The following is a 23,924-nucleotide window of genomic DNA, read 5'->3' as shown; positions in this document are numbered from 1 at the left end:
TGTTTTTCATGATCGCACCAAACATATTGAGATTGATTGTCATTTCATTCGCCAGCATGTTACCTGTGGTACTGTTCATCTTCTCCCTATTGCTTCAGTCGATCAACCCGCTGATATCTTCACTAAAGCTCATCCTCCTGGCCGCTTCCATGATCTTGTTTCCAAACTCAACTTGGTTGACGCTTTCCCTCCTTGAGTTTGCAGGGGGATGTTAGTTTATTATTGTATAGTATTATTGTATGGTTTATTATTGTATCATGTTAGTGTGCTATATGTTAGTTTATTATTAGCAATTGTCATAATGAATGTTCCCCAATTGTTTTCTTCTTTCGGTGCTAATTGGTACCCTATGTAACTTTTCCTCTCTATAAAAGAGAGTGTAAATCTCTCTGTAATATACACATTCACTGAACAATTCTGTGGCTCTTTCTCTCTCTCTCAATCCTCTATCACTCTCTCAAATTATTGTTTCATCACTATTCAATCATCAGTTGACAAATAGATAGATTTCTGCAGATCAAAACAGGTTATACAATAAAATAACTTAAACCAACCTTGCTCATTTAATTAACAAGTTTAATTAATTAAATGAGATACAAATAATATAAATCAACCGAACCAACCCATCCACCTTGTTTAACCTTTTTTTTATTATTATTATTTTTATAATTGAGATGGTGGATGTCGTGGTGATCGAGATGGATGTTGCGGATGGTGTGGAGGAGGTTGTGATGGCGTGGCAGCAATAGAGGTGGTGGTCGAGAATGTACCCATTTAAATCACCATCAACTCAACTCATTTCTATACTTGAACGAGTTTAGACTAATTTTTAATTGATGTATGGGTTATGGGTTCACAGCTTCAGATTAAGTTTGTTACCTCCAGTTTCAGGTGAGATTTCAACTGAAAAATCAGTCTCTTCAGCTTAACACTTTTTTCACATCTACAATTCATTTATGCCGTGTTTAATTGAAAATTTTGATGAAAAATTTGGAAAGAGAAATAGAAGAGGTAGGTAAAATGTGAATAAAATATACTTACATTTCACCTAATTTCACACCCATTTCCCTTTCCATTTTCATATCTCTCCCCAAATTCCCCAACCAAACACAGCGTTAGAGGTCCTACAAAAGATAAATCTTTCTTAAAATTACAGGCCAAAAAAATAATAATAAATAAATAAAACCCTCTATCTAAGCTATCAATCCCACAACATGATTAATAGTTTAGTCTCTTTTTTCTGTTCGTTTTCTTAATCATCACAAAATATATTTAGGTTGAAATACCAAATTGAAGTAGACTAGAAAAAGAGGGGCATACATGAAACATCAATAAGGTTTTGAAAAAACTTAAAAAGAAAAAGTTTACAAGCTGTTGTTCATTACATCAATAAGCAGATTTATATAAAAGGGCTTATTTTTCAACTTCTATGACCCTTCTCTCTCCAGTTCTGTTTTTTCACCCACATTACTACTCTAGGCTTCAAAACTACAGTTACATCATCAGTATTTGAATGGCTGCAGAACGTTGGGATGGTGTCTGCAGAAAATATCATTCGCACAGAGAGAGAGAGAGAGAGAGATTATCAGAACTTTATTTCTCATGAACAAGAGGGCTGTAAACTGGATACCACATGTTGTGTTTGACATATTCCACCGTCTCCTCCTGCATCCAAAATGAGAAAAGCCAGAGATGATTAACAGTGGCGGTTCTAGGAATCAATGGTTAAGTTCTACAAATTCCATTAGGAAATTTTTTCACTCTAATCAATATTATATATAACATTTGTTTTCTATAAATTTTAGTGCATTCATACTAATCTTTTTGTAAAAAAAAAAAATGTAATTACAATGAATTTCCTTACTTTGGTTGGAGAAATTGGAAGGCTAGTGATTGGTGGGGTAGACTCCCTGAATTCGTTTTTGAACTTAGAGAAATCTAGTCATCTTTGGGACTTGAACAAATATAGAGATGACCTAAAAAAATTTGTGTAATTAACCATTTTTACAAAATTAAAATCACTAAAAACAAAAAGGGTTAATTACAAAATAAATCCCAAGATTTTACGTGTTTTTCACTGTAAACCCCCTCTGTTACCTTACACAGACGGACTTACACAGACGGAGATGGACGGAGGGGGCATAATAAAATATGGATGAATTGTAGGATTTAATTTATTGAAATTGAAACACTGGGGTTTAGAGTGAAAACGCGTGAAACCTTGAGGCACCGTTTGGTAAAGACTTTCTAACTATGACTTGAGAATATAAGTTGTATTTTGAGTTTGTGTGTTTTGAAATTATGATTTGAGTGTAGAAAATTTGTTTGATTATGATTTTTGAATAGAGTGTTGAATTGAGTTTTGAATTGAGTGTGGAATTGAGTTTTGAAAGTTTGATTTGACATGTGAAGTAAGAAAATTTGTTTGGTTATAAATTTTGGAAAGAGTTTTCAAAACTTAATTCAAATTGTTATAACTCATAACAAAACACACTACTTTCACACTATTGAAAATTCTGATCAACACTCACAACCAAACTCTTTTTAAAATTCAATTAAAAAAATTTATTATTAACAGAAAATAACATTAATCAATTTTTAATTGAAAATACTACAAAGGAAATAAATTTTTTTCAAAATAAATATTCAAAAAATTTAAATCATAAGTATTTAAATAATTTAAATAATCTAAAAAATTTAATAAGTAAAAAATTAAAATAAATATTCAAAAATTTAAATCGTAAAAATTTAAATAATTGAAATATTCAAAATTTTTAAATAATTTAAAATTTTAATATTTTAAATTTAAAAACAACTCTACACTCAAATCGTAACCAAATACATAAAACAAAATTTAATTAAGAAATTATTTTTAAAACTCATAACCAAACACATAACTCGAAACTCCATACCACCTTCACAACTCTACACACAAATCGTATAAGTTTTGGAACATATTAAAATATTTAAATATTTAAATCATTACACTCAAATCGTAACCAAATACATAACAAAAAAATTAAAATATTTAAAAGTACTCAAAAAATTAAAAAATCGTAACATATTTAAATATTAAAATATTTAAAATCTCAACAAAATTAAAATATTTTAAAAATATTTAAATATTAAAAAAATTAAAATATTGATTTGAATTGAGTTTTGAAAAGAGTTTTGAATTATGTGTTTGGTTATGAGTTTTGAAAAGTAATGATTATGTTTTGAATTGAATTTTGAGAAATGGGTGTAGAATTATGATTTGAAAGCTCAAAACAAACATCACTCAAATCAATGGGTGGAACTATAATTTGAGAGGCTTACCAAACACAGCTTGAATTTTTTTTTGTAATTAACCCAAAAATTTTTAAAAGTCTGATACTTTATACTAATTGCAATAAGGTCTTTTTTTATAAATTAATTGGGTCAATATTATCCAAATATGATATATATATATATAGAATTTTTTTCAGTGATTTTTCAAATTTTAGTGGCGTCAATTGACTCATACCAATGTATGTGGTGTGACCCATGGGTGCAACAAACAAATGTACTCTATTTTGTTTTTTTTAATTGGCACTGGGGTGTCTAAATCAAAGTCCAACTAATCTCTAAGGGTGCATAAGCACTCGGCAAGGAGTTTCTCACAAGTGCACCAAGCCCAAGAAATTGTTAGCACCTAAGAGATTTTGATTCTTGAACCTTGGAGAGAGCATACGGAAGAAATATAGAAGCGTATTCATTGATTAGAAACCATTATACAGTAGCTGTGATATTTATATACCTATTACCTAACCTAACTAACTAAACACTAACACTAACACTAACCTAACCATATTCAGTTACACTAGTAATACTATTCAGTTACACAGTACCTATGGTACACTAACATTTCCATTCTTATTACTCTGCATACAATACACAGTACCATCACTATTCCGTTTGATCTTGAAGACCCATTTACAACCAATGGATTGTTTGGAAGAGGGAAGAGGAACCAATGACCAGGTACCTTGTTTTTGAAGGGCTTGGTACTCATCCATCATTGCTTGAAACCAAATAGGAGAAGATAAAGCAACTTGGTAAGAGGTGGGTTCAGTGGTGACAAGATCAGGGACAACAGAAGAGGAAGAAGCCATGAGGCAAACATGTTTGGATTTAGATCGGGTTTGCATATGATGAAGATTAGTGGAGGAGAAAGGGGTAAGGCAATAGTGAAAGCATTAATAGGAATAGAAGGCTGAGAAAGAGGAGGTCCAAGGGGCAGAGAGAGCTCAGAGGACTGAGATGGCAGAACAGGGGCAGAAGGCAGAACAGAGTGCAGAACTGATGCAGAATGCTGAACAGGTGCAGGTTGCGGAACAAGAGCAAGGGGCTCAGCTGTAGAAGCTGGTGAAGAATGAGAAATGGGGTTGAGACCTTGGCTGGAGGACAGAATTCTAGCTAGGCTGAGGCCTGGGCAAATTGGACTGGGACTTGGGTAGAGAACAAGGATGGGACAAGGATGAGGACTGGAAAGTAGGGGTAGGGATCCAGAAAAAGGTCTGGCACTGAGAAAGAGATGGAACAGGGGAAGAAGGGATGGTAGCATAAGGAAAGATATCTTCCTGAAATTTGACATGTCTTGATAGGATAACTTTTCCATTAGAAAAATCCAAACATCTGTAGCCTTTGACAGATGGGTGATAGCCCAAAAACACATGAGGGATAGACTTAGGAGCAAGTTTATGAGGAGCATGAGACTTAAGCCATGGATAACACAAGCAACCAAACACTTTCAGATGAATATAGTCAGGTGGATGGTGAAAAAGAATTTCATATGCAGAAAGATTGGAAAGAGAAACACTAGGAAGTCGATTAATAAGATAAGTGGCTGTGGCAATGGCTTCAAACCAATGAACAAGAGGAAGAGAAGATTGATGCAAGAGAGAAATGGCAGTTTCAGTAATGTGTAAATGCTTTCTCTCTGCAACACCATTCTGAGAAGCAGTGTTGGGACAAGAGTGTTGGTGAAGAATGCCATGATGATGCGGAAAAGATTGCATGGAATGATTAATGTACTCACCACCACCATCAGATCTAAAATCTTTAGAGGAAAACCAAGTTGTTTTCAGCAAAAACTTTAAACTCCATAAACGTGGAATAAACTTCAGATTTATAGGCAAGAGAAAGCCATGTAAAGTGACTAAAATCATCCACAAACAACACATAATATTTGAAACGAGTAGTACAAGAAAAGGGCCCACGTACATCACTATGAACTAAAGCTAACGGGGCATTAACAGAAGAATTAGCAAGTTTAAAAGGCAATCTATGACACTTAGACACTGAGCAATCAACACAAGCACCCAGGTCTTCATTTACAACTCAAGATATAGGTAAATGCTTTTGAAGAGAAAATTTGAGAGAGGAACGATGTCCTAATCTCTTATGCCAAAGAGAAGAGGCAGAGGATGTAGTATTGTAAAAAGCATTAGGAGATGAAGACAATGGTGATAATGTGGTATGAAAATGGTGAAGACCATTTGCATGAAAGCCTCTATGTAGAATTGCTTTGGTGTGGTTGTCCTGAATAGAGAACAACGAATAATTAAACACAATGGAACAGTTATTATCCTTAGCTAATTGCTGAACAAAAACAAGATTAGAAGAAATGTTAAATTTTATTTAAACGAAAGCAATGATGTAGAGTGGGTAAGAGACCTTTACCAGTATGATGAATGGCAACAAGAGAAGTACCGTTGCCAACGGTGACATTGTCAGGACAATGGTAATGTTGGCAAGAATTCAGATTATGAAGATCATTGGTGATATGATCTGTAGTGGCCAAATCCAGAAACCAAGGAGAAAAGTGTTGAGAAGAATGATCATTAGTGAGGGCAGCAACATAAGCCTTTGATGAGGATGGAGGAGGCAGAAATGAAGAAGATGAAGACTGATGTGAAGAGGGAGACTGATGAAAGGGTTGAAACTGCGCATCTAGACAATAACACCACTCGAGCAGAGTGATTAGTTTTGCCACACATCTGGCAAATTGTGCCATAGGTAGGATTGTTACGATTTGTAGATCGGCCACGAGGCAAAAATCTGCCATAGGAGGACCGAGGACCATGAGAAAAACCTCTAGAACCACCACGAGAGGAACCTTGACCATGGTGATATGCCGTAAAACCTTTTGAAGAAGTGGTGGAATCTTTCAGTGTGGCATATGTAACTGTCAAATCCGAAGTGTGCTTCAGTTTGCCCTCAACATGAATAGCTTCGGAGCACAACAAAGAGGAGAGTTCTTCCATGGAAATTTTCTCGGAATGGGCACGAATAGCCATTTTAAAAGCATCATATTTCATAGGCAAGCCATTGAGAGTAATGAGAACGACATCTTCATCATCAATTGTTGCAAAAGATATGAGCAATTGATCAAAGATTTCTTTAATTTGATGCAAATATGTTTCCATTGAATCTGTGCCATTGGAAATGGAATTTAGTTTGTTCTTGAGTTGACGCAGATGCGAACGTGACAATGATGTGAACTTCTTATCAAGAAAATACCAAACCTCAGAACTTGATTGAAGATGAAGAACAGAGGCAAGAATGGTTGGAGAAAGAGTAGCCATGAGACAACTCAGAAGGTGTGCATCAAGCATCGCCATTGAACAAATTCAGGATTTAAGACCTCTGCTCCAGAGGAATCACGGATCATCAAACTAGGGCAAAGATATGAACCATCAACAATCTTCAATAGGTCGGTTGCCAAAGAAGATTTTGCACCTGACTTTTCCAGAGCAAGAAGTTTGTAGAATCCAGCTTAACGGTGACTAGCAAACCAAGATTTGATATCAAAATCTTCAAATTCTCAGGAATTGAAGAAATCAAAGACAAATTTGGGAAGATCAAGGCGAGATCAAAGAAATCGTGGAAGGAACTGAAGAATTTTCAGCCATTGAGATGATTTAAAGAAGACGGTCGGTGATTAGAGAAGATAATTGGAAGACAATCGGAGATTTGGAGAAGATGATCAGAGATCACGATCGCAGAGTCACTCATTGGAGCTCATACCCGCTTTGATACCATGAAGAAATATAGAAGTGTATTCATTGATTAGAAACCATTATACAGTAGCTGTAATATTTATATACCTAACCTAACTAACTAAACACTAACACTAACCTAACCATATTCAGTTACACTAGTAATACTACTCTACATACAATACACAGTACCTATGGTACACTAACATTTCCTTTCTTATTTACATCATGTAAGGTCTGTTCCTTATCACACACACCCAAAAGCCAGGCCTTGCCACCAAGCCAACCCCTTGGGGTTTGCAACAAACAAATGTATGGGTGCAACCAACAAAGTAATCAGTGTAAATAGACAAAATAAATATTTAAAATATTTTTTCAAGCAAATTTTCAAAATTGGCAGATGGGGTCAATTAACCCCATACTCTATAGCTTAGCGCCGTCCCTAATTAACAATGAGAATAACTGAATAACTAACTTGCTTAGTTGAGTTGAGATTAGTATTCTTGTTAAATAAATTGATAGAGAGAGAATAAATTGTATGTATTATTGATTGATTTATGTTTGTAATTGTTGATTTATTGAATGTTACAATGATTCCTATATATAGAAGAGTAGGTGGTAGTAGGTGGTAGATGGAGTAGGTAAAGTGGAGGTGGTAGGTGGAGTAGGTGAAGTGGAGGTGGTAGTGGTGTAGTGGGTTTAGTGGAGTAGGTGAGGTGGTAGTGGTGTAGTGGGTTAGGTTTAGTGGGTGAAGTAGGTGATAGGTTTTAACAGCCCCCGCAAACTCAAGGGGGATAGGAACTAACCAACTTGAGTTTGGAGAGAGTAACAAAACAAGAAAATACATAAAAATAAAAGAGGATATGAGACACTGTATGGTCGTGTCAGACCGTTGGTGAAGACACTGTATGGTGGTGTCATAACGTTGTAGAGGACACTGGATGGTTGTGTCAGACCGATGTAGAAGACAGTTTATGGGGTCATGTCGGACCGTTGTAGCAGACAATGTTGTGATAGTTGTTGTGACAGTTTACGGAGTCTTGCTGGACCCTTGTAGAAACTAACCGAAATCAATGTCGGGACAGTTTACAGAGTCTTGTCGGACCCATGAAGGAGCTAACCGGAATCAATGTCGGGACAGTTTACAGAGTCTTGTCGGACCCCTAAAAAGTCGCACCCTCAAAAGGTGTGCCCAATCTTTCAAAAGGCGTGCCATCAAAAGGCGTGCCCAATCCATAAAAAGACGTGCCATCAAAATGCGTGCCCAATCCATAAAAAAGGCGTGCCATCAAAAGTTGCGCCCTCAAAAGGCGCGCCCACTTCATCAAAAGTCGTGCCCGACAGAAAGCGTCGAACCATCAAAAGGTGAGCCGGAGACGCGGCGAGGCACGTGAGCGACAGAGCGGCGTGTCGGCCGCGTCGTCTGTGTCAATATAAACCAATGCGGAGGCGGAGGAAACCAAACCAGACTGAAACCTCTGAACTTGTTATTCTGAAACAATCTGTAAATACTCTGTATCCAACCCTTCTCGGAAACACTCAGCAACCCAAAAAACATGGCTTCTTCTTCCCGTTCAGCTACCCAGAATATGGCCTCTTCATCCCGTGGTCTACTCACTCTCTTTCCCGACCTCAATGAGTCAACAAGAGAGAGAACTGGTGCGGTGGCCAGTGAACCTCAACCAAACACCTCTGTGTTTGCTCCGTTGAACTTTCCGATGCGGTCGGTGGAGCAAAAAATGGCGGTGCAAACTGATATTGAGGCCAATCAGTATACTCTGAAGTCATGTGTGGAAACCATGACTGCGGTCACAAACTTGTCGCACCGGCTGCAGAGCAGGACAAATGAGGTGCAACAGTTAAACTCCCAGCTGGCTCTGCTCCAACGCATGTATAAGGATGCGCGAGCAGAGATAAGTGTGCTAAAGGCATAAAACAAGGAGCTGAAGCGAAAGGCCACCGTTATGTTCCGATTTGGAGGTCCGCCATATGCTGCAGTGGAGGAGCAGGGTGGAGTGATCGTGCCCAGTGGAGTGAGAAACACGGAGGCAACACCGTCAAGGGCCGCTCAGGACGGAGGCAAAAAGAAAAGACCGGCGGCAGAGTAGAGAAGGGATAAGGGAAAAAGTCCCGCCTGTGGGTGGGTGTTTGTGGGTGATGTTTCTTTTTTTTTTTTTTTTTTGTGTGTAAAATTGTGATCGGGGTTGATCCCGGAGATGAATAAAATATGGTGTTGTGCAAATTGGTAAATTTTTTTTTTTTTTTTTTTTTTTTTTAAGAGGGGGAACACGCCCATGTGATAATAATAAAAATAATAAGAATGATAATGAGAATTGGCTCATTGTCCAGCAAAGTGATGGGAGATAGGAGGAGAGAGAGTGTGTTTGAGTAATATATTATAATAAAAAAAAAAGATATATATATATATATATATATATATATATATATATATGGGCAGTAGAGAAGATGGGTTTTAAAAATAAAAAAGGGAGCATGGTGGGTATGTGAAAGATATTGTTTTGATGGAAGAGATGATTATGATTTTAAAAAAGACACCACAATCGTAGTGGAGCATCTCTGCTGTCCTACCCATCATCAATCTCACACAACAAAGGAGGAGAGAGAAGGAGCCCATGTGATTTGCCATTTTAGCCACAGCCGAGCATTAACCTCGAGCAGAGCGTAATGCACCAACTCAGTCCAGCAATCTGTTATAAATCAGAGCTCCAACATAGCACAAAAGACCAAACCGAGACCGAAGTAAAGATACTTCCACCGTCGGCAGAACACATACCGAACCACCAGAACCTGAACAGTTCCATATTCCTTAATACAGTAGCAACAGCGCTGGTAGCCCAGAACTAGTCCAGGACCGTCAGCGACATGCCACAAAATGAAACACCAGCCATTGGAAAAACGACTACCGAAACGAGAATGATGAACCAAGCTAGAAGCCAAACCCAGTTACAGTCTTTTTGAACAGCAACTACACCGGCACCGCTGAGGTGAAGATGATGATGATGATGATGATGCCAGATGCAAGCATCACCAGTCTGAACTACCAATGCACCCATGTGTTCTTCGAGAGGGAGAGAAGAGGTGAGCCCAAGTCTCCACCCTCTATCAGAGATATATATATATATATATATATATAGATGTATTTGGGTGGTGCAGAGAGAAACCGAAGAGAGAGTTGCCGAGAGAGAGAGGTTGGTCTCTTCATCTCAGAGAGAGTTTATGTTTGTTGTGTGTGTGTGGCTACTGTGTGTCTGTGGAGAGAGAGACCCAGCTAGAGAGAGATGAGAGTGGTTGATCTTTGTATGTAGAGAAGGCGCCTCTGGTGGTGGCGAACTGGAAGCTATATGTATTGATAGAGATGACAGCGGAATAGGTTGAGGTCCGGCGGGCGGCCAAGGCGAGGTTGCCGCCCGCCGGTGAAGCGAAAAATACTAAGTGCTTAACCTTGCTCTGATACCATGTTAAATAAATTGATAGAGAGAGAATAAATTGTATGTATTATTGATTGATTTATGTTTGTAATTGTTGATTTATTGAATGTTACAATGATTCCTATATATAGAAGAGTAGGTGGTAGTAGGTGGTAAATGGAGTAGGTAAAGTGGAGGTGGTAGGTGGAGTAGGTGAAGTGGAGGTGGTAGTGGTGTAGTGGGTTTAGTGGAGTAGGTGAGGTGGTAGTGGTGTAGTGGGTTAGGTTTAGTGGGTAAAGTAGGTGATAGGTTTTAACAGCCCCCCGCAAACTCAAGGGGGATAGGAACTAACCAACTTGAGTTTGGAGAGAGTAACAAAACAAGAAAATACATAAAAATAAAAGAGGATAGGAGACACTGTATGGTCGTGTCAGACCGTTGGTGAAGACACTGTATGGTGGTGTCATAACGTTGTAGAGGACACTGGATGGTTGTGTCAGACCGATGTAGAAGACAGTTTATGGGGTCATGTCGGACCGTTGTAGCAGACAATGTTGTGATAGTTGTTGTGACAGTTTACGGAGTCTTGCTGGACCCTTGTAGAAACTAACCGAAATCAATGTCGGGACAGTTTACAGAGTCTTGTCGGACCCATGAAGGAGCTAACCGGAATCAATGTCGGGACAGTTTACAGAGTCTTGTCGGACCCCTAAAAAGTCGCACCCTCAAAAGGTGTGCCCAATCTTTCAAAAGGCGTGCCATCAAAAGGCGTGCCCAATCCATAAAAAGACGTGCCATCAAAATGCGTGCCCAATCCATAAAAAAGGCGTGCCATCAAAAGTTGCGCCCTCAAAAGGCGCGCCCACTTCATCAAAAGTCGTGCCCGACAGAAAGCGTCGAACCATCAAAAGGTGAGCCGGAGACGCGGCGAGGCACGTGAGCGACAGAGCGGCGTGTCGGCCGCGTCGTCTGTGTCAATATAAACCAATGCGGAGGCGGAGGAAACCAAACCAGACTGAAACCTCTGAACTTGTTATTCTGAAACAATCTGTAAATACTCTGTATCCAACCCTTCTCGGAAACACTCAGCAACCCAAAAAACATGGCTTCTTCTTCCCGTTCAGCTACCCAGAATATGGCCTCTTCATCCCGTGGTCTACTCACTCTCTTTCCCGACCTCAATGAGTCAACAAGAGAGAGAACTGGTGCGGTGGCCAGTGAACCTCAACCAAACACCTCTGTGTTTGCTCCGTTGAACTTTCCGATGCGGTCGGTGGAGCAAAAAATGGCGGTGCAAACTGATATTGAGGCCAATCAGTATACTCTGAAGTCATGTGTGGAAACCATGACTGCGGTCACAAACTTGTCGCACCGGCTGCAGAGCAGGACAAATGAGGTGCAACAGTTAAACTCCCAGCTGGCTCTGCTCCAACGCATGTATAAGGATGCGCGAGCAGAGATAAGTGTGCTAAAGGCAGAAAACAAGGAGCTGAAGCGAAAGGCCACCGTTATGTTCCGATTTGGAGGTCCGCCATATGCTGCAGTGGAGGAGCAGGGTGGAGTGATCGTGCCCAGTGGAGTGGGAAACACGGAGGCAACACCGTCAAGGGCCGCTCAGGACGGAGGCAAAAAGAAAAGACCGGCGGCAGAGTAGAGAAGGGATAAGGGAAAAAGTCCCGCCTGTGGGTGGGTGTTTGTGGGTGATGTTTCTTTTTTTTTTTTTTTTTTTGTGTAAAATTGTGATCGGGGTTGATCCCGGAGATGAATAAAATATGGTGTTGTGCAAATTGGTAAATTTTTTTTTTTTTTTTTTTTTTTTTAAGAGGGGGAACACGCCCATGTGATAATAATAAAAATAATAAGAATGATAATGAGAATTGGCTCATTGTCCAGCAAAGTGATGGGAGATAGGAGGAGAGAGAGTGTGTTTGAGTAATATATTATAATAAAAAAAAAAAGATATATATATATATATATATATGGGCAGTAGAGAAGATGGGTTTTAAAAATAAAAAAGGGAGCATGGTGGGTATGTGAAAGATATTGTTTTGATGGAAGAGATGATTATGATTTTAAAAAAGACACCACAATCGTAGTGGAGCATCTCTGCTGTCCTACCCATCATCAATCTCACACAACAAAGGAGGAGAGAGAAGGAGCCCATGTGATTTGCCATTTTAGCCACAGCCGAGCATTAACCTCGAGCAGAGCGTAATGCACCAACTCAGTCCAGCAATCTGTTATAAATCAGAGCTCCAACATAGCACAAAAGACCAAACCGAGACCGAAGTAAAGATACTTCCACCGTCGGCAGAACACATACCGAACCACCAGAACCTGAACAGTTCCATATTCCTTAATACAGTAGCAACAGCGCTGGTAGCCCAGAACTAGTCCAGGACCGTCAGCGACATGCCACAAAATGAAACACCAGCCATTGGAAAAACGACTACCGAAACGAGAATGATGAACCAAGCTAGAAGCCAAACCCAGTTACAGTCTTTTTGAACAGCAACTACACCGGCACCGCTGAGGTGAAGATGATGATGATGATGATGATGCCAGATGCAAGCATCACCAGTCTGAACTACCAATGCACCCATGTGTTCTTCGAGAGGGAGAGAAGAGGTGAGCCCAAGTCTCCACCCTCTATCAGAGATATATATATATATATATATATATATATAGATGTATTTGGGTGGTGCAGAGAGAAACCGAAGAGAGAGTTGCCGAGAGAGAGAGGTTGGTCTCTTCATCTCAGAGAGAGTTTATGTTTGTTGTGTGTGTGTGGCTACTGTGTGTCTGTGGAGAGAGAGACCCAGCTAGAGAGAGATGAGAGTGGTTGATCTTTGTATGTAGAGAAGGCGCCTCTGGTGGTGGCGAACTGGAAGCTATATGTATTGATAGAGATGACAGCGGAATAGGTTGAGGTCCGGCGGGCGGCCAAGGCGAGGTTGCCGCCCGCCGGTGAAGCGAAAAATACTAAGTGCTTAACCTTGCTCTGATACCATGTTAAATAAATTGATAGAGAGAGAATAAATTGTATGTATTATTGATTGATTTATGTTTGTAATTGTTGATTTATTGAATGTTACAATGATTCCTATATATAGAAGAGTAGGTGGTAGTAGGTGGTAAATGGAGTAGGTAAAGTGGAGGTGGTAGGTGGAGTAGGTGAAGTGGAGGTGGTAGTGGTGTAGTGGGTTTAGTGGAGTAGGTGAGGTGGTAGTGGTGTAGTGGGTTAGGTTTAGTGGGTAAAGTAGGTGATAGGTTTTAACAGCCCCCCGCAAACTCAAGGGGGATAGGAACTAACCAACTTGAGTTTGGAGAGAGTAACAAAACAAGAAAATACATAAAAATAAAAGAGGATAGGAGACACTGTATGGTCGTGTCAGACCGTTGGTGAAGACACTGTATGGTGGTGTCATAACGTTGTAGAGGACACTGGATGGTTGTGTCAGACCGATGTAGAAGACAGTTTATGGGGTCATGTCGGACCGTTGTAGCAGACAATGTTGTGATAGTTGTTGTGACAGTTTACGGAGTCTTGCTGGACCCTTGTAGAAACTAACCGAAATCAATGTCGGGACAGTTTACAGAGTCTTGTCGGACCCATGAAGGAGCTAACCGGAATCAATGTCGGGACAGTTTACAGAGTCTTGTCGGACCCCTAAAAAGTCGCACCCTCAAAAGGTGTGCCCAATCTTTCAAAAGGCGTGCCATCAAAAGGCGTGCCCAATCCATAAAAAGACGTGCCATCAAAATGCGTGCCCAATCCATAAAAAAGGCGTGCCATCAAAAGTTGCGCCCTCAAAAGGCGCGCCCACTTCATCAAAAGTCGTGCCCGACAGAAAGCGTCGAACCATCAAAAGGTGAGCCGGAGACGCGGCGAGGCACGTGAGCGACAGAGCGGCGTGTCGGCCGCGTCGTCTGTGTCAATATAAACCAATGCGGAGGCGGAGGAAACCAAACCAGACTGAAACCTCTGAACTTGTTATTCTGAAACAATCTGTAAATACTCTGTATCCAACCCTTCTCGGAAACACTCAGCAACCCAAAAAACATGGCTTCTTCTTCCCGTTCAGCTACCCAGAATATGGCCTCTTCATCCCGTGGTCTACTCACTCTCTTTCCCGACCTCAATGAGTCAACAAGAGAGAGAACTGGTGCGGTGGCCAGTGAACCTCAACCAAACACCTCTGTGTTTGCTCCGTTGAACTTTCCGATGCGGTCGGTGGAGCAAAAAATGGCGGTGCAAACTGATATTGAGGCCAATCAGTATACTCTGAAGTCATGTGTGGAAACCATGACTGCGGTCACAAACTTGTCGCACCGGCTGCAGAGCAGGACAAATGAGGTGCAACAGTTAAACTCCCAGCTGGCTCTGCTCCAACGCATGTATAAGGATGCGCGAGCAGAGATAAGTGTGCTAAAGGCAGAAAACAAGGAGCTGAAGCGAAAGGCCACCGTTATGTTCCGATTTGGAGGTCCGCCATATGCTGCAGTGGAGGAGCAGGGTGGAGTGATCGTGCCCAGTGGAGTGGGAAACACGGAGGCAACACCGTCAAGGGCCGCTCAGGACGGAGGCAAAAAGAAAAGACCGGCGGCAGAGTAGAGAAGGGATAAGGGAAAAAGTCCCGCCTGTGGGTGGGTGTTTGTGGGTGATGTTTCTTTTTTTTTTTTTTTTTTTGTGTAAAATTGTGATCGGGGTTGATCCCGGAGATGAATAAAATATGGTGTTGTGCAAATTGGTAAATTTTTTTTTTTTTTTTTTTTTTTTTTAAGAGGGGGAACACGCCCATGTGATAATAATAAAAATAATAAGAATGATAATGAGAATTGGCTCATTGTCCAGCAAAGTGATGGGAGATAGGAGGAGAGAGAGTGTGTTTGAGTAATATATTATAATAAAAAAAAAAAGATATATATATATATATATATATGGGCAGTAGAGAAGATGGGTTTTAAAAATAAAAAAGGGAGCATGGTGGGTATGTGAAAGATATTGTTTTGATGGAAGAGATGATTATGATTTTAAAAAAGACACCACAATCGTAGTGGAGCATCTCTGCTGTCCTACCCATCATCAATCTCACACAACAAAGGAGGAGAGAGAAGGAGCCCATGTGATTTGCCATTTTAGCCACAGCCGAGCATTAACCTCGAGCAGAGCGTAATGCACCAACTCAGTCCAGCAATCTGTTATAAATCAGAGCTCCAACATAGCATAAAAGACCAAACCGAGACCGAAGTAAAGATACTTCCACCGTCGGCAGAACACATACCGAACCACCAGAACCTGAACAGTTCCATATTCCTTAATACAGTAGCAACAGCGCTGGTAGCCCAGATCTAGTCCAGGACCGTCGGCGACATGCCACAAAATGAAACACCAGCCATTGGAAAAACGACTACCGAAACGAGAATGATGAACCAAGCTAGAAGCCAAACCCAGTTACAGTCTTTTTGAACAGCAACTACACCGGCACCGCTGAGGTGAAGATGATGATGATGATGATGATGCCAGATGCAAGCATCACCAGTCTGAACTACCAATGCACCCATGTGTTCTTCGAGAGGGAGAGAAGAGGTGAGCCCAAGTCTCCACCCTCTATCAGAGATATATATATATATATATAGATGTATTTGGGTGGTGCAGAGAGAAACCGAAGAGAGAGTTGCCGAGAGAGAGAGGTTGGTCTCTTCATCTCAGAGAGAGTTTATGTTTGTTGTGTGTGTGTGGCTACTGTGTGTCTGTGGAGAGAGAGACCCAGCTAGAGAGAGATGAGAGTGGTTGATCTTTGTATGTAGAGAAGGCGCCTCTGGTGGTGGCGAACTGGAAGCTATATGTATTGATAGAGATGACAGCGGAATAGGTTGAGGTCCGGCGGGCGGCCAAGGCGAGGTTGCCGCCCGCCGGTGAAGCGAAAAATACTAAGTGCTTAACCTTGCTCTGATACCATGTTAAATAAATTGATAGAGAGAGAATAAATTGTATGTATTATTGATTGATTTATGTTTGTAATTGTTGATTTATTGAATGTTACAATGATTCCTATATATAGAAGAGTAGGTGGTAGTAGGTGGTAGATGGAGTAGGTAAAGTGGAGGTGGTAGGTGGAGTAGGTGAAGTGGAGGTGGTAGTGGTGTAGTGGGTTTAGTGGAGTAGGTGAGGTGGTAGTGGTGTAGTGGGTTAGGTTTAGTGGGTGAAGTAGGTGATAGGTTTTAACAATTCTGAATTGCTTTATTTTAAGGTTAAATGTGAGGTTGCTTTCATTGTCAAATATTAAAGCTTCTTTTTCTTGTCCAAATGTGCTTGTGCATGTTATGCCATGGCTATTTTTATTAAAAAGAGATGCATTTTCTTGTAAGAAAGTTGAGAACTATCCATACTTTTGACATCTGCCTGAGCTCTCTGGGTCCCACATCACAGCGTCCTTCTGCCAGTTCTTCGGCAACTGCTGCTTGAACAACAGCAGCTCCAACCTCTGCTGTTATTTCTCGAATACTGCAATCATAAGTAGGTCATAGCAAAAACAAATTAGTAGAGGTTACTTTACCTTTATTTTACTAATTCATTCATAGGATGTCCCCAAATGGAGAATATTTTCTTTGCAAATTTTACAAGACCTGGTTAGGGATATATAATGAATAGATCCAATTTAGGGACATTGATGAGCACATCCAATCATCCAACCCATGAAATCAGAGGTCGGGTTTGTTAATTATGGATACTTTAAATAAAGAGAAAAGAAAACTTGATTGTAGTATTAGCCATGCAGTCAAAACAATTTGAAAAGGCTTTGAGGTTCACACACTCACAAGGTCAGAGTCCTATCCAATATCAGTGGGTATGTAGTCTTTGCATAATGAAAACTAACCCAATTAGTGATTATTGATTGTGCTTTAACAAGCTATATCCAAAACCTATTGACAAGAGAACAACTTTCCGTGCTGCTATTAGGTGTGCACACTTAGCGTAATACGTTGAACCTTACCCACTAGAAAATACAAGTATATGAGCTAGCTATGAAGCACCAACACTTCAAAATAGGTGTCATAGCCGTGTTAGATATGTATGGGACTGGGACTGGGACTGGGACTGGGACTGGGACACGGACACGGACACGGACACGGACACGGACACGGCGGGGACACATGGATATGCCACATGGCATTTTTATAATAATTTTTCCAGGGGACACGCAGTGTCTTATTTTAATTTTTTAAAGCTAATTTTGGGGGTCATATTATAATGGTTGGAAGTTGGAAACATGAGAGCTGAATTCTTAAATATAGATAAAGAACTCATATCCAACTATCGACAACGCAATATAGATCTAACCACAGGTGGGAAGTTGAGAAACGAGCTTCTAATGATCTCTGGAGCCTAACGCAAAAATATATGTAGTCTCTAGATAATTTGCATTTAGTTTTTTTTATTTATTTATTTATATATTTGTTAAATTAGTGTTGGTTTTCATTAATTTTAGTTGTTTGTGAATGTAATATTTACATACATAGAAAACAAAAACATATAAAACAATTATATTTTTTTGTCGTATCCTCGCTGTGTGACCGTGTCTGTGTTCTGATTTTTTTGAAATCGTCATGTCCCGTGTCCTTGTCCTTGTCCGTATCCGTATCATTATCCATACTTCCTAGTGAGCTAAGTGTCCAATTGACTTCCAAATATGTATGAAAACGTGATATGTGCTTCCTAGTGAGCTAGTGTCCAACTGACTTACAAATATATATGAAAATTTTAATGTTCCAATGGAGCTAAGAACAACAATACCTTCTTGTAGGAGGATACAAAATACCACTTTGAATTTCTTCGTCTGTAATATATGAAGCAAGGCTGCAGAGAAAAATTATATTAGCAAAAGTTAGCTGATATTGGGTTAACACCATGCAAACATTTTTCTTCCTTTATCAAAAATTGAACCAATAACTATATAATAAAAATCAACAATAAATAAGCAAGTATAAACCAATAATTACAGAATACAAGCCTGGCAGGAGATGGAGGCACCTCTAGCCCCAACACTCTTTTTATAGCACTCAAAAGGACTATTTTAGACCCAACACACCAAACAAACATATGGTCTTACTTTATTCTTTACTTCATATGACTTACTTACGACACTATAGATATGGCAACACATGACAGTAACAAGTGCCACCTCATTTCATGAGGGCAAAGTTAACAATCCAATAAGAATGGATGAGCACGGGACAAATCCATAAAACGAAGTGGTCAAATTGTGTAATATATACCATTCAGAAGCTGCTTGCAACATCCCATCTGAAATCAAACGAGCACCTGAAAGAAGAGCTCCCATCCCAATCCTGAATCAAGTCAAAAAGGTTTATGATAGTTGTCGTAAAAAACTAAGCACAATATCAGTGACGCGAACATTAGCACTAACCCAGGAAACAGATACATGTTATTTGCTTGATTTACATGGCCCACTTTTCCATTCCCTGACAACAAGTATATGATTGGCAAAGGTCAGAGTAATTGGACAACACACTGAGGAAGACACACACTTAGAAACTATAGAACTGTTGGTTGCATTGGCTACATAATGAGAGAGCACAATGAGACCAATTAATTTATTGATACTGTGCAAAAACACTCCACAACAATAAGCACCAATATAAAGAAACCATACCAAGGTCAATATTTTTGAAAGGGCTCCCGCTTGCAAAAACTATATTTTCTCCAGCATGATTGAAAGCATCAACAGCAGTGCACTCAGCTGTTCCAGTTAACATGGCAAGACAATGTTCAATAGAGAAATAGTGCGTTCCATAAATAAAATACAGATAATTTAGAAGGCTTGAAAGACTAACCATTCATCGTCGGATTTGACATTGCAAAAATGGCAGGTTTAGGGGAATCTGACTCTCTCATGGCCTTAAGCACCTGATTTATGTGCAAGCGACAAAAATAAGGAATGTGATTATCAAAGAAGACATACGCTTTACCAAGCTCAAAAAGAGGATACACTTTGCCATTGTTGTGCTTAGTGCCTTGCAGCTAGACACTAAGTGGAGAATGGTTTTTCAAACATAGCCAGCCATACAGTAATGGTATTTAATTATGAAAAAAGCCAAAATTGTGCATGCAAGGATTAGTAAATTGAGGAAAAAACACCCATAAAAGTAGAGTAAAGAAAGTGTCGTTTAACACAAGAGGATAGTTAAAAAAGAAAAAGGGTTGATGCAGTAAGAAAGAATGTAATTGCCATGGATTTAACTGAGATATTGCTTTATAGAGAGTGTTTTGGGAAAATATTCATGGAGGCAATCCCAAGAGGTTGAAATTAGGTCTTTGTTGAGTTGAGCCAAGTGGATTTAATTAATAGTGATGACAGCAAATGACATCTTGATGAGGTATGCTCCTTTATCCTAATAATAAATAATTGTAAGCTTTTTGTAGGAATTGGATTATTTAGCAGAAGTTGGGAAAAGTAAAATGATAATAGGGTTAATGAAGACCATCTCTAAAAGGAATTGCCTACATCTAGGAAACAAGAACAAACAAACTTGCAAAGCAACAGAGTTAAATGTTAATATATTTTCCCCAACTAATACCATTTATCAACAACTAACCAAATAAATAGTACAGAACAACATGCCTTTCCAAATAAAACTAAACCAACTTCACTGGTTCATTATGCTTCATTTGAAAGTAATGAAGGACAAAGCAAACTCTAGGGGGTGCCCACCTGCTCATTGAAGATACCGCCAACTCCAGACAAACCAAGAAGTACATGAGGCTTGACTTTTTTAACCTAAACAAAACCCATTCCCCGAAATTAGTTTTTCTAAAATATGAAAGCATACACAATGTTCTGAAAGATAACAGCAAACATCCTTGAGCCAATTGCATGTACCCAAGAAGCAAGCTAAACAACCAAAGGTTTCTTTTCCACACAATATCAATCTATATCATCCTTGCACCAACATAGGCTGCCAAAAAACAGTCCAGTAAGATTTACCACTTCAACGAGATTTGCTCCCTCCCTAAGTCCCAAACCCTCGATCTCCCCAGGGGCTTTAGCAAATGGTGCAGCTGCTGGATCAACAACCTTCCTTTCCGTTGTAATGAGACCCTGCATTTAACCAGTACTTCTCAAATAAAGATGAACCAAAAGTCAAATGGATGATTCCCTGAAAATGTAAATGAAATGATAAAGTTCAGATTGCCATATTATGAGTTTTTCTTCTCATTCCAATGCAGATTCATTCCCACAATTCATTCAGTTAGACGCAGATAAGTAATTGATTATCATTACTTTGAAAAAAAGGTGAAAGTCAGTTGATAACACTAAAAAAAAATTAAAAATCTCCTTCTTTGCAAATGTGTTCAAACACATGTTCTCCACATTTTATTAGAAGATAAATACCCAGTAACCCAAAATAAAGACTAATATGGTAATTGACATTAAGAACTAAAAAGTTAGAGAGCAAGTGATATCTGTAGAACCACACATCTTTATCAAGTAGGAAAAACTGAGGATGTGTTTCAGCTGCTGCCATTCTCGAAACAGCCTGTGCAGCCATGTTAAAAACACCAAGCCCTGCACTGAAAGACAGAAAAAAGAATAAGAAGATGCAACTCACAGCTGATATTACCAACTACCCTAAACCATAAAGAAGTAATACTTAAAGCAGGAGTACAGCCATTACAGTTGAACTTCATCAGTACCTTCCAGCTCCAACTACCACTATCTTTTGGTTCACAAAGTCAGTCAATGGTCGACCTTGTGCCCTTACAGTTCCAAGTAGTCCTGCCAGTGCAACCCCAGCAGTTCCCTATACAACATGATGACAAGCGACAAAAATGTCATTATAATAGAGTCACCCTTAACAATCTTAAAGTACTTTGTCTTATTATATTATTTACTATTTCCATGGAGAATAGCAGAATACAACACCAAGTATTCACCTGTATGTCATCATTGAACATGCAGAACCTTTTTCGATACCGTTGCAGTGTTTCAAAAGCCCACTTCATTTGAAAATCCTCAAACTGATAATATTCGCCAAGCATCAAGTAATCAGTATGATATTGGTTACACATAAAACAAGATGTCATATTTCTGAAAGAACTAAACCTGCACAATAGCCTTGGGCCAACGGGCGTGAATTGCCTCCATAAATTCATCAACAATTGATAGATACTCCTCTCCTTCCAACCGAGGTTGCCGAAGTCCCAAATCTATCAAAGTAAAATCAAGTGAAAAATAAATCCTCACGTAGTTCGTCGGAAAAAATTGGTTCACAAGCAGTTATGTAGTCTACTTACTCTGCTTAAAGATTAGAAAATATGGAGAACGAAATAGAGTACATTCAGCATAAATGAATGTTAAGAATGGATAAGCATGAATGAACTTCAATGTTTAAAATTGTTGTAAGTCCAACCTAAGGTGTAAGTAATGAAATATAACAAGGGAAATCCTACTTCATACAAGTAAATAGTCACTATTTTCAAATCTGAGAGGTTCATGATGTCTTTCTTACAAAATGAGAAAATTATGAAAATAATTGACAAGAAACAATTGTAAACAAGTAAAAAAGATTAGACTTGAAAACTTTGTGGTGATGGAATTTATATGGAAATCAATATTACAACAGATGGAAGTATTATAGCCTTTTTATACAACTCCATTTATATTATTTTATTTTTTGATAAATAACATACAACTCCATTTGAATGATAATAATTTGGTTGTAATAACTAGACACTCTTGGGCTTTCTATGTACGTTTAGATGACCACATGATTGTTTCCATAATTCCATGGTTTCTATTTTCAGTGCATTTTCGTTTCTTGTTTCTTTAGGTAAGTTCATCCCAAAAAACAAAGATATATATGTAGGTACATATCTAATGAGGTGATTCTTATTTACATCTGTAGTTTTGTTAGACTTTAACTTCAAGTTCTGTTGGATCTAAATCTGAATTCACAATATAAAGAGTAATATTAAATAATTAAATATTAGAAGTTTTACCCATGTTAAAGTTGATTCTAAGTATTAATTATGATTATCTTTTGAAAGCACCTCTGGATCTGCAATTAGCACCCTCAACAAAATGAAGTGCTTAATTCTATCAGGATTCAATGTCTTCTAGTTGAATTTAAGTCAAGAGAAATGAAAAATATACAAAGTGCTACATCCACTTCTATATCAGTTGGATTATATAATCTTTTTCAAAGAAATTTGTATTATTGCTTTTATCAGAAAGGACTTTAGCAGTTCTGCCGAAACCCATTTCAGAGTCACTGACCGTTCCTTCCATATTTTTCTATTGCTTAATAAACAAAAAAGATCCTACGCTATCCTAGTCACTTTGTCTTAAAGTACATTACTCAATCAGGGAAATTTTATTTACCTATATTACACAATCAGCACCAATGAAGCTTTATAGTATAATTATCATAGTTCATTTGCATAGTACCCTCAAAAGATGACAACAAATACTTGTCCAGGCTCACAGCAACTTCATTTGACAAGAATATTCCACTGAGAAGATTTTTCTAAGTTTCATAGAGTTCTCAGAATCATCAGATACGAACACGTATACCTCCATCAGCAAAACATTTCTATTGTATAAGGTAGATAATATTATATGTACAAGGGAACAAGCATGTTGCTTAAAACATGTGTCTATGACAGCAAAATAATCACAGATATTGAGAAAGCAGACAACCAAATGAAGGAGATGCATGAAACTTCAATTAGCACAAAGCAACTTCACCTCTCCTCTCTGCATGTGTGAAGAGAGAGAGAGAGAGAGAGAGAGACATCCAATATTGCAGTATTCAAGGCCTATTACAGTCTGTAAGAGAGATAACAATCAATTATGTTAAAGAGCAAGTGATCAGATTGAATATATTCAGTCCCAAAAATGCAGCCATTAGCCTTTTATGAAGTATGAAATAATGAGTAAAGGCAGATTTTTGAAACAACAGAAAAATTAAATAAAGAAAAGGAACCACTGAACATAAAATAAACAGCAACAAGTCAATATGTTTCTACTCACAAAGACGGTTTTCAAGAAGCTTTTGATTGTTGGTACCAACATCAAGCATAACTGGAAGTATCTGTCATAGATGAATATGAATGCAGCTAGATTGGTATAGAAGACAGCAGAATGAAAGGGGAAAAAAAAGTTAGTCCAAAACTGGATATAAATATAAGATAATAGATATCATCTAAGAAGCACAGACACAGACACGGGACACAACATAGACACGACACAGACAAGCCAAATTTCAAAATATGCAGGACACGACACGTGGGGGACACGCATAAAATCTATAATTTTATATATTTGTTATATGTTATATATATGAATATATCATTTAAAAATAATAAAAAGTTGCAATATGACACTAATTCCTACAAATTTATATGATTTTTGTTTTATTATTGTATTTTAAATTGTTTTGTTCAAAC

General features: G+C 38.7%; 1 protein-coding gene across 5 annotated transcripts in view; it reads right to left on the bottom strand.

The window, feature by feature from the left end:
- Positions 1–1,271: 1,271 nt before the first annotated feature.
- LOC114299972 (NAD-dependent malic enzyme 59 kDa isoform, mitochondrial) overlaps positions 1,272–23,924 on the bottom strand; it is a 32,434-nt gene continuing 9,781 nt past the window's right edge. For 2 of the 5 annotated variants that reach the window (XM_028244817.2, XM_028244812.2), the window contains exons 7-20: positions 23,509–23,569; positions 21,580–21,683; positions 21,411–21,494; positions 21,171–21,277; positions 20,954–21,047; positions 20,461–20,574; positions 20,188–20,253; positions 19,310–19,382; positions 19,129–19,215; positions 18,883–18,937; positions 18,731–18,802; positions 18,249–18,311; positions 16,844–16,958; positions 1,272–1,665 (exon numbers count right to left, since the gene is read on the bottom strand). In XM_028244817.2, the coding sequence (XP_028100618.2) occupies positions 1,594–1,665; positions 16,844–16,958; positions 18,249–18,311; positions 18,731–18,802; positions 18,883–18,937; positions 19,129–19,215; positions 19,310–19,382; positions 20,188–20,253; positions 20,461–20,574; positions 20,954–21,047; positions 21,171–21,277; positions 21,411–21,494; positions 21,580–21,683; positions 23,509–23,569 (1,167 nt within the window). In that variant the 3' untranslated portion in view covers positions 1,272–1,593. Of the gene's footprint in view, positions 1,666–1,864; positions 1,977–16,843; positions 16,959–18,248; positions 18,312–18,730; positions 18,803–18,882; positions 18,938–19,128; positions 19,216–19,309; positions 19,383–20,187; positions 20,254–20,460; positions 20,575–20,953; positions 21,048–21,170; positions 21,278–21,410; positions 21,495–21,579; positions 21,684–23,508; positions 23,570–23,924 lie in introns of all 5 variants that reach the window. The other 3 variants (XR_014362414.1, XR_014362416.1, XR_014362415.1) reach the window with 3 other exon arrangements.

The sequence above is a fragment of the Camellia sinensis genome, chromosome 2 (assembly GCF_055761805.1).
Source record: "Camellia sinensis isolate YWXY chromosome 2, ASM5576180v1, whole genome shotgun sequence".
Taxonomy (NCBI): Eukaryota; Viridiplantae; Streptophyta; class Magnoliopsida; order Ericales; family Theaceae; genus Camellia; species Camellia sinensis.
The sequence above is the reverse complement of the archived record's forward strand: the minus strand, read 5'-3'. Positions and strand labels throughout refer to the sequence as shown.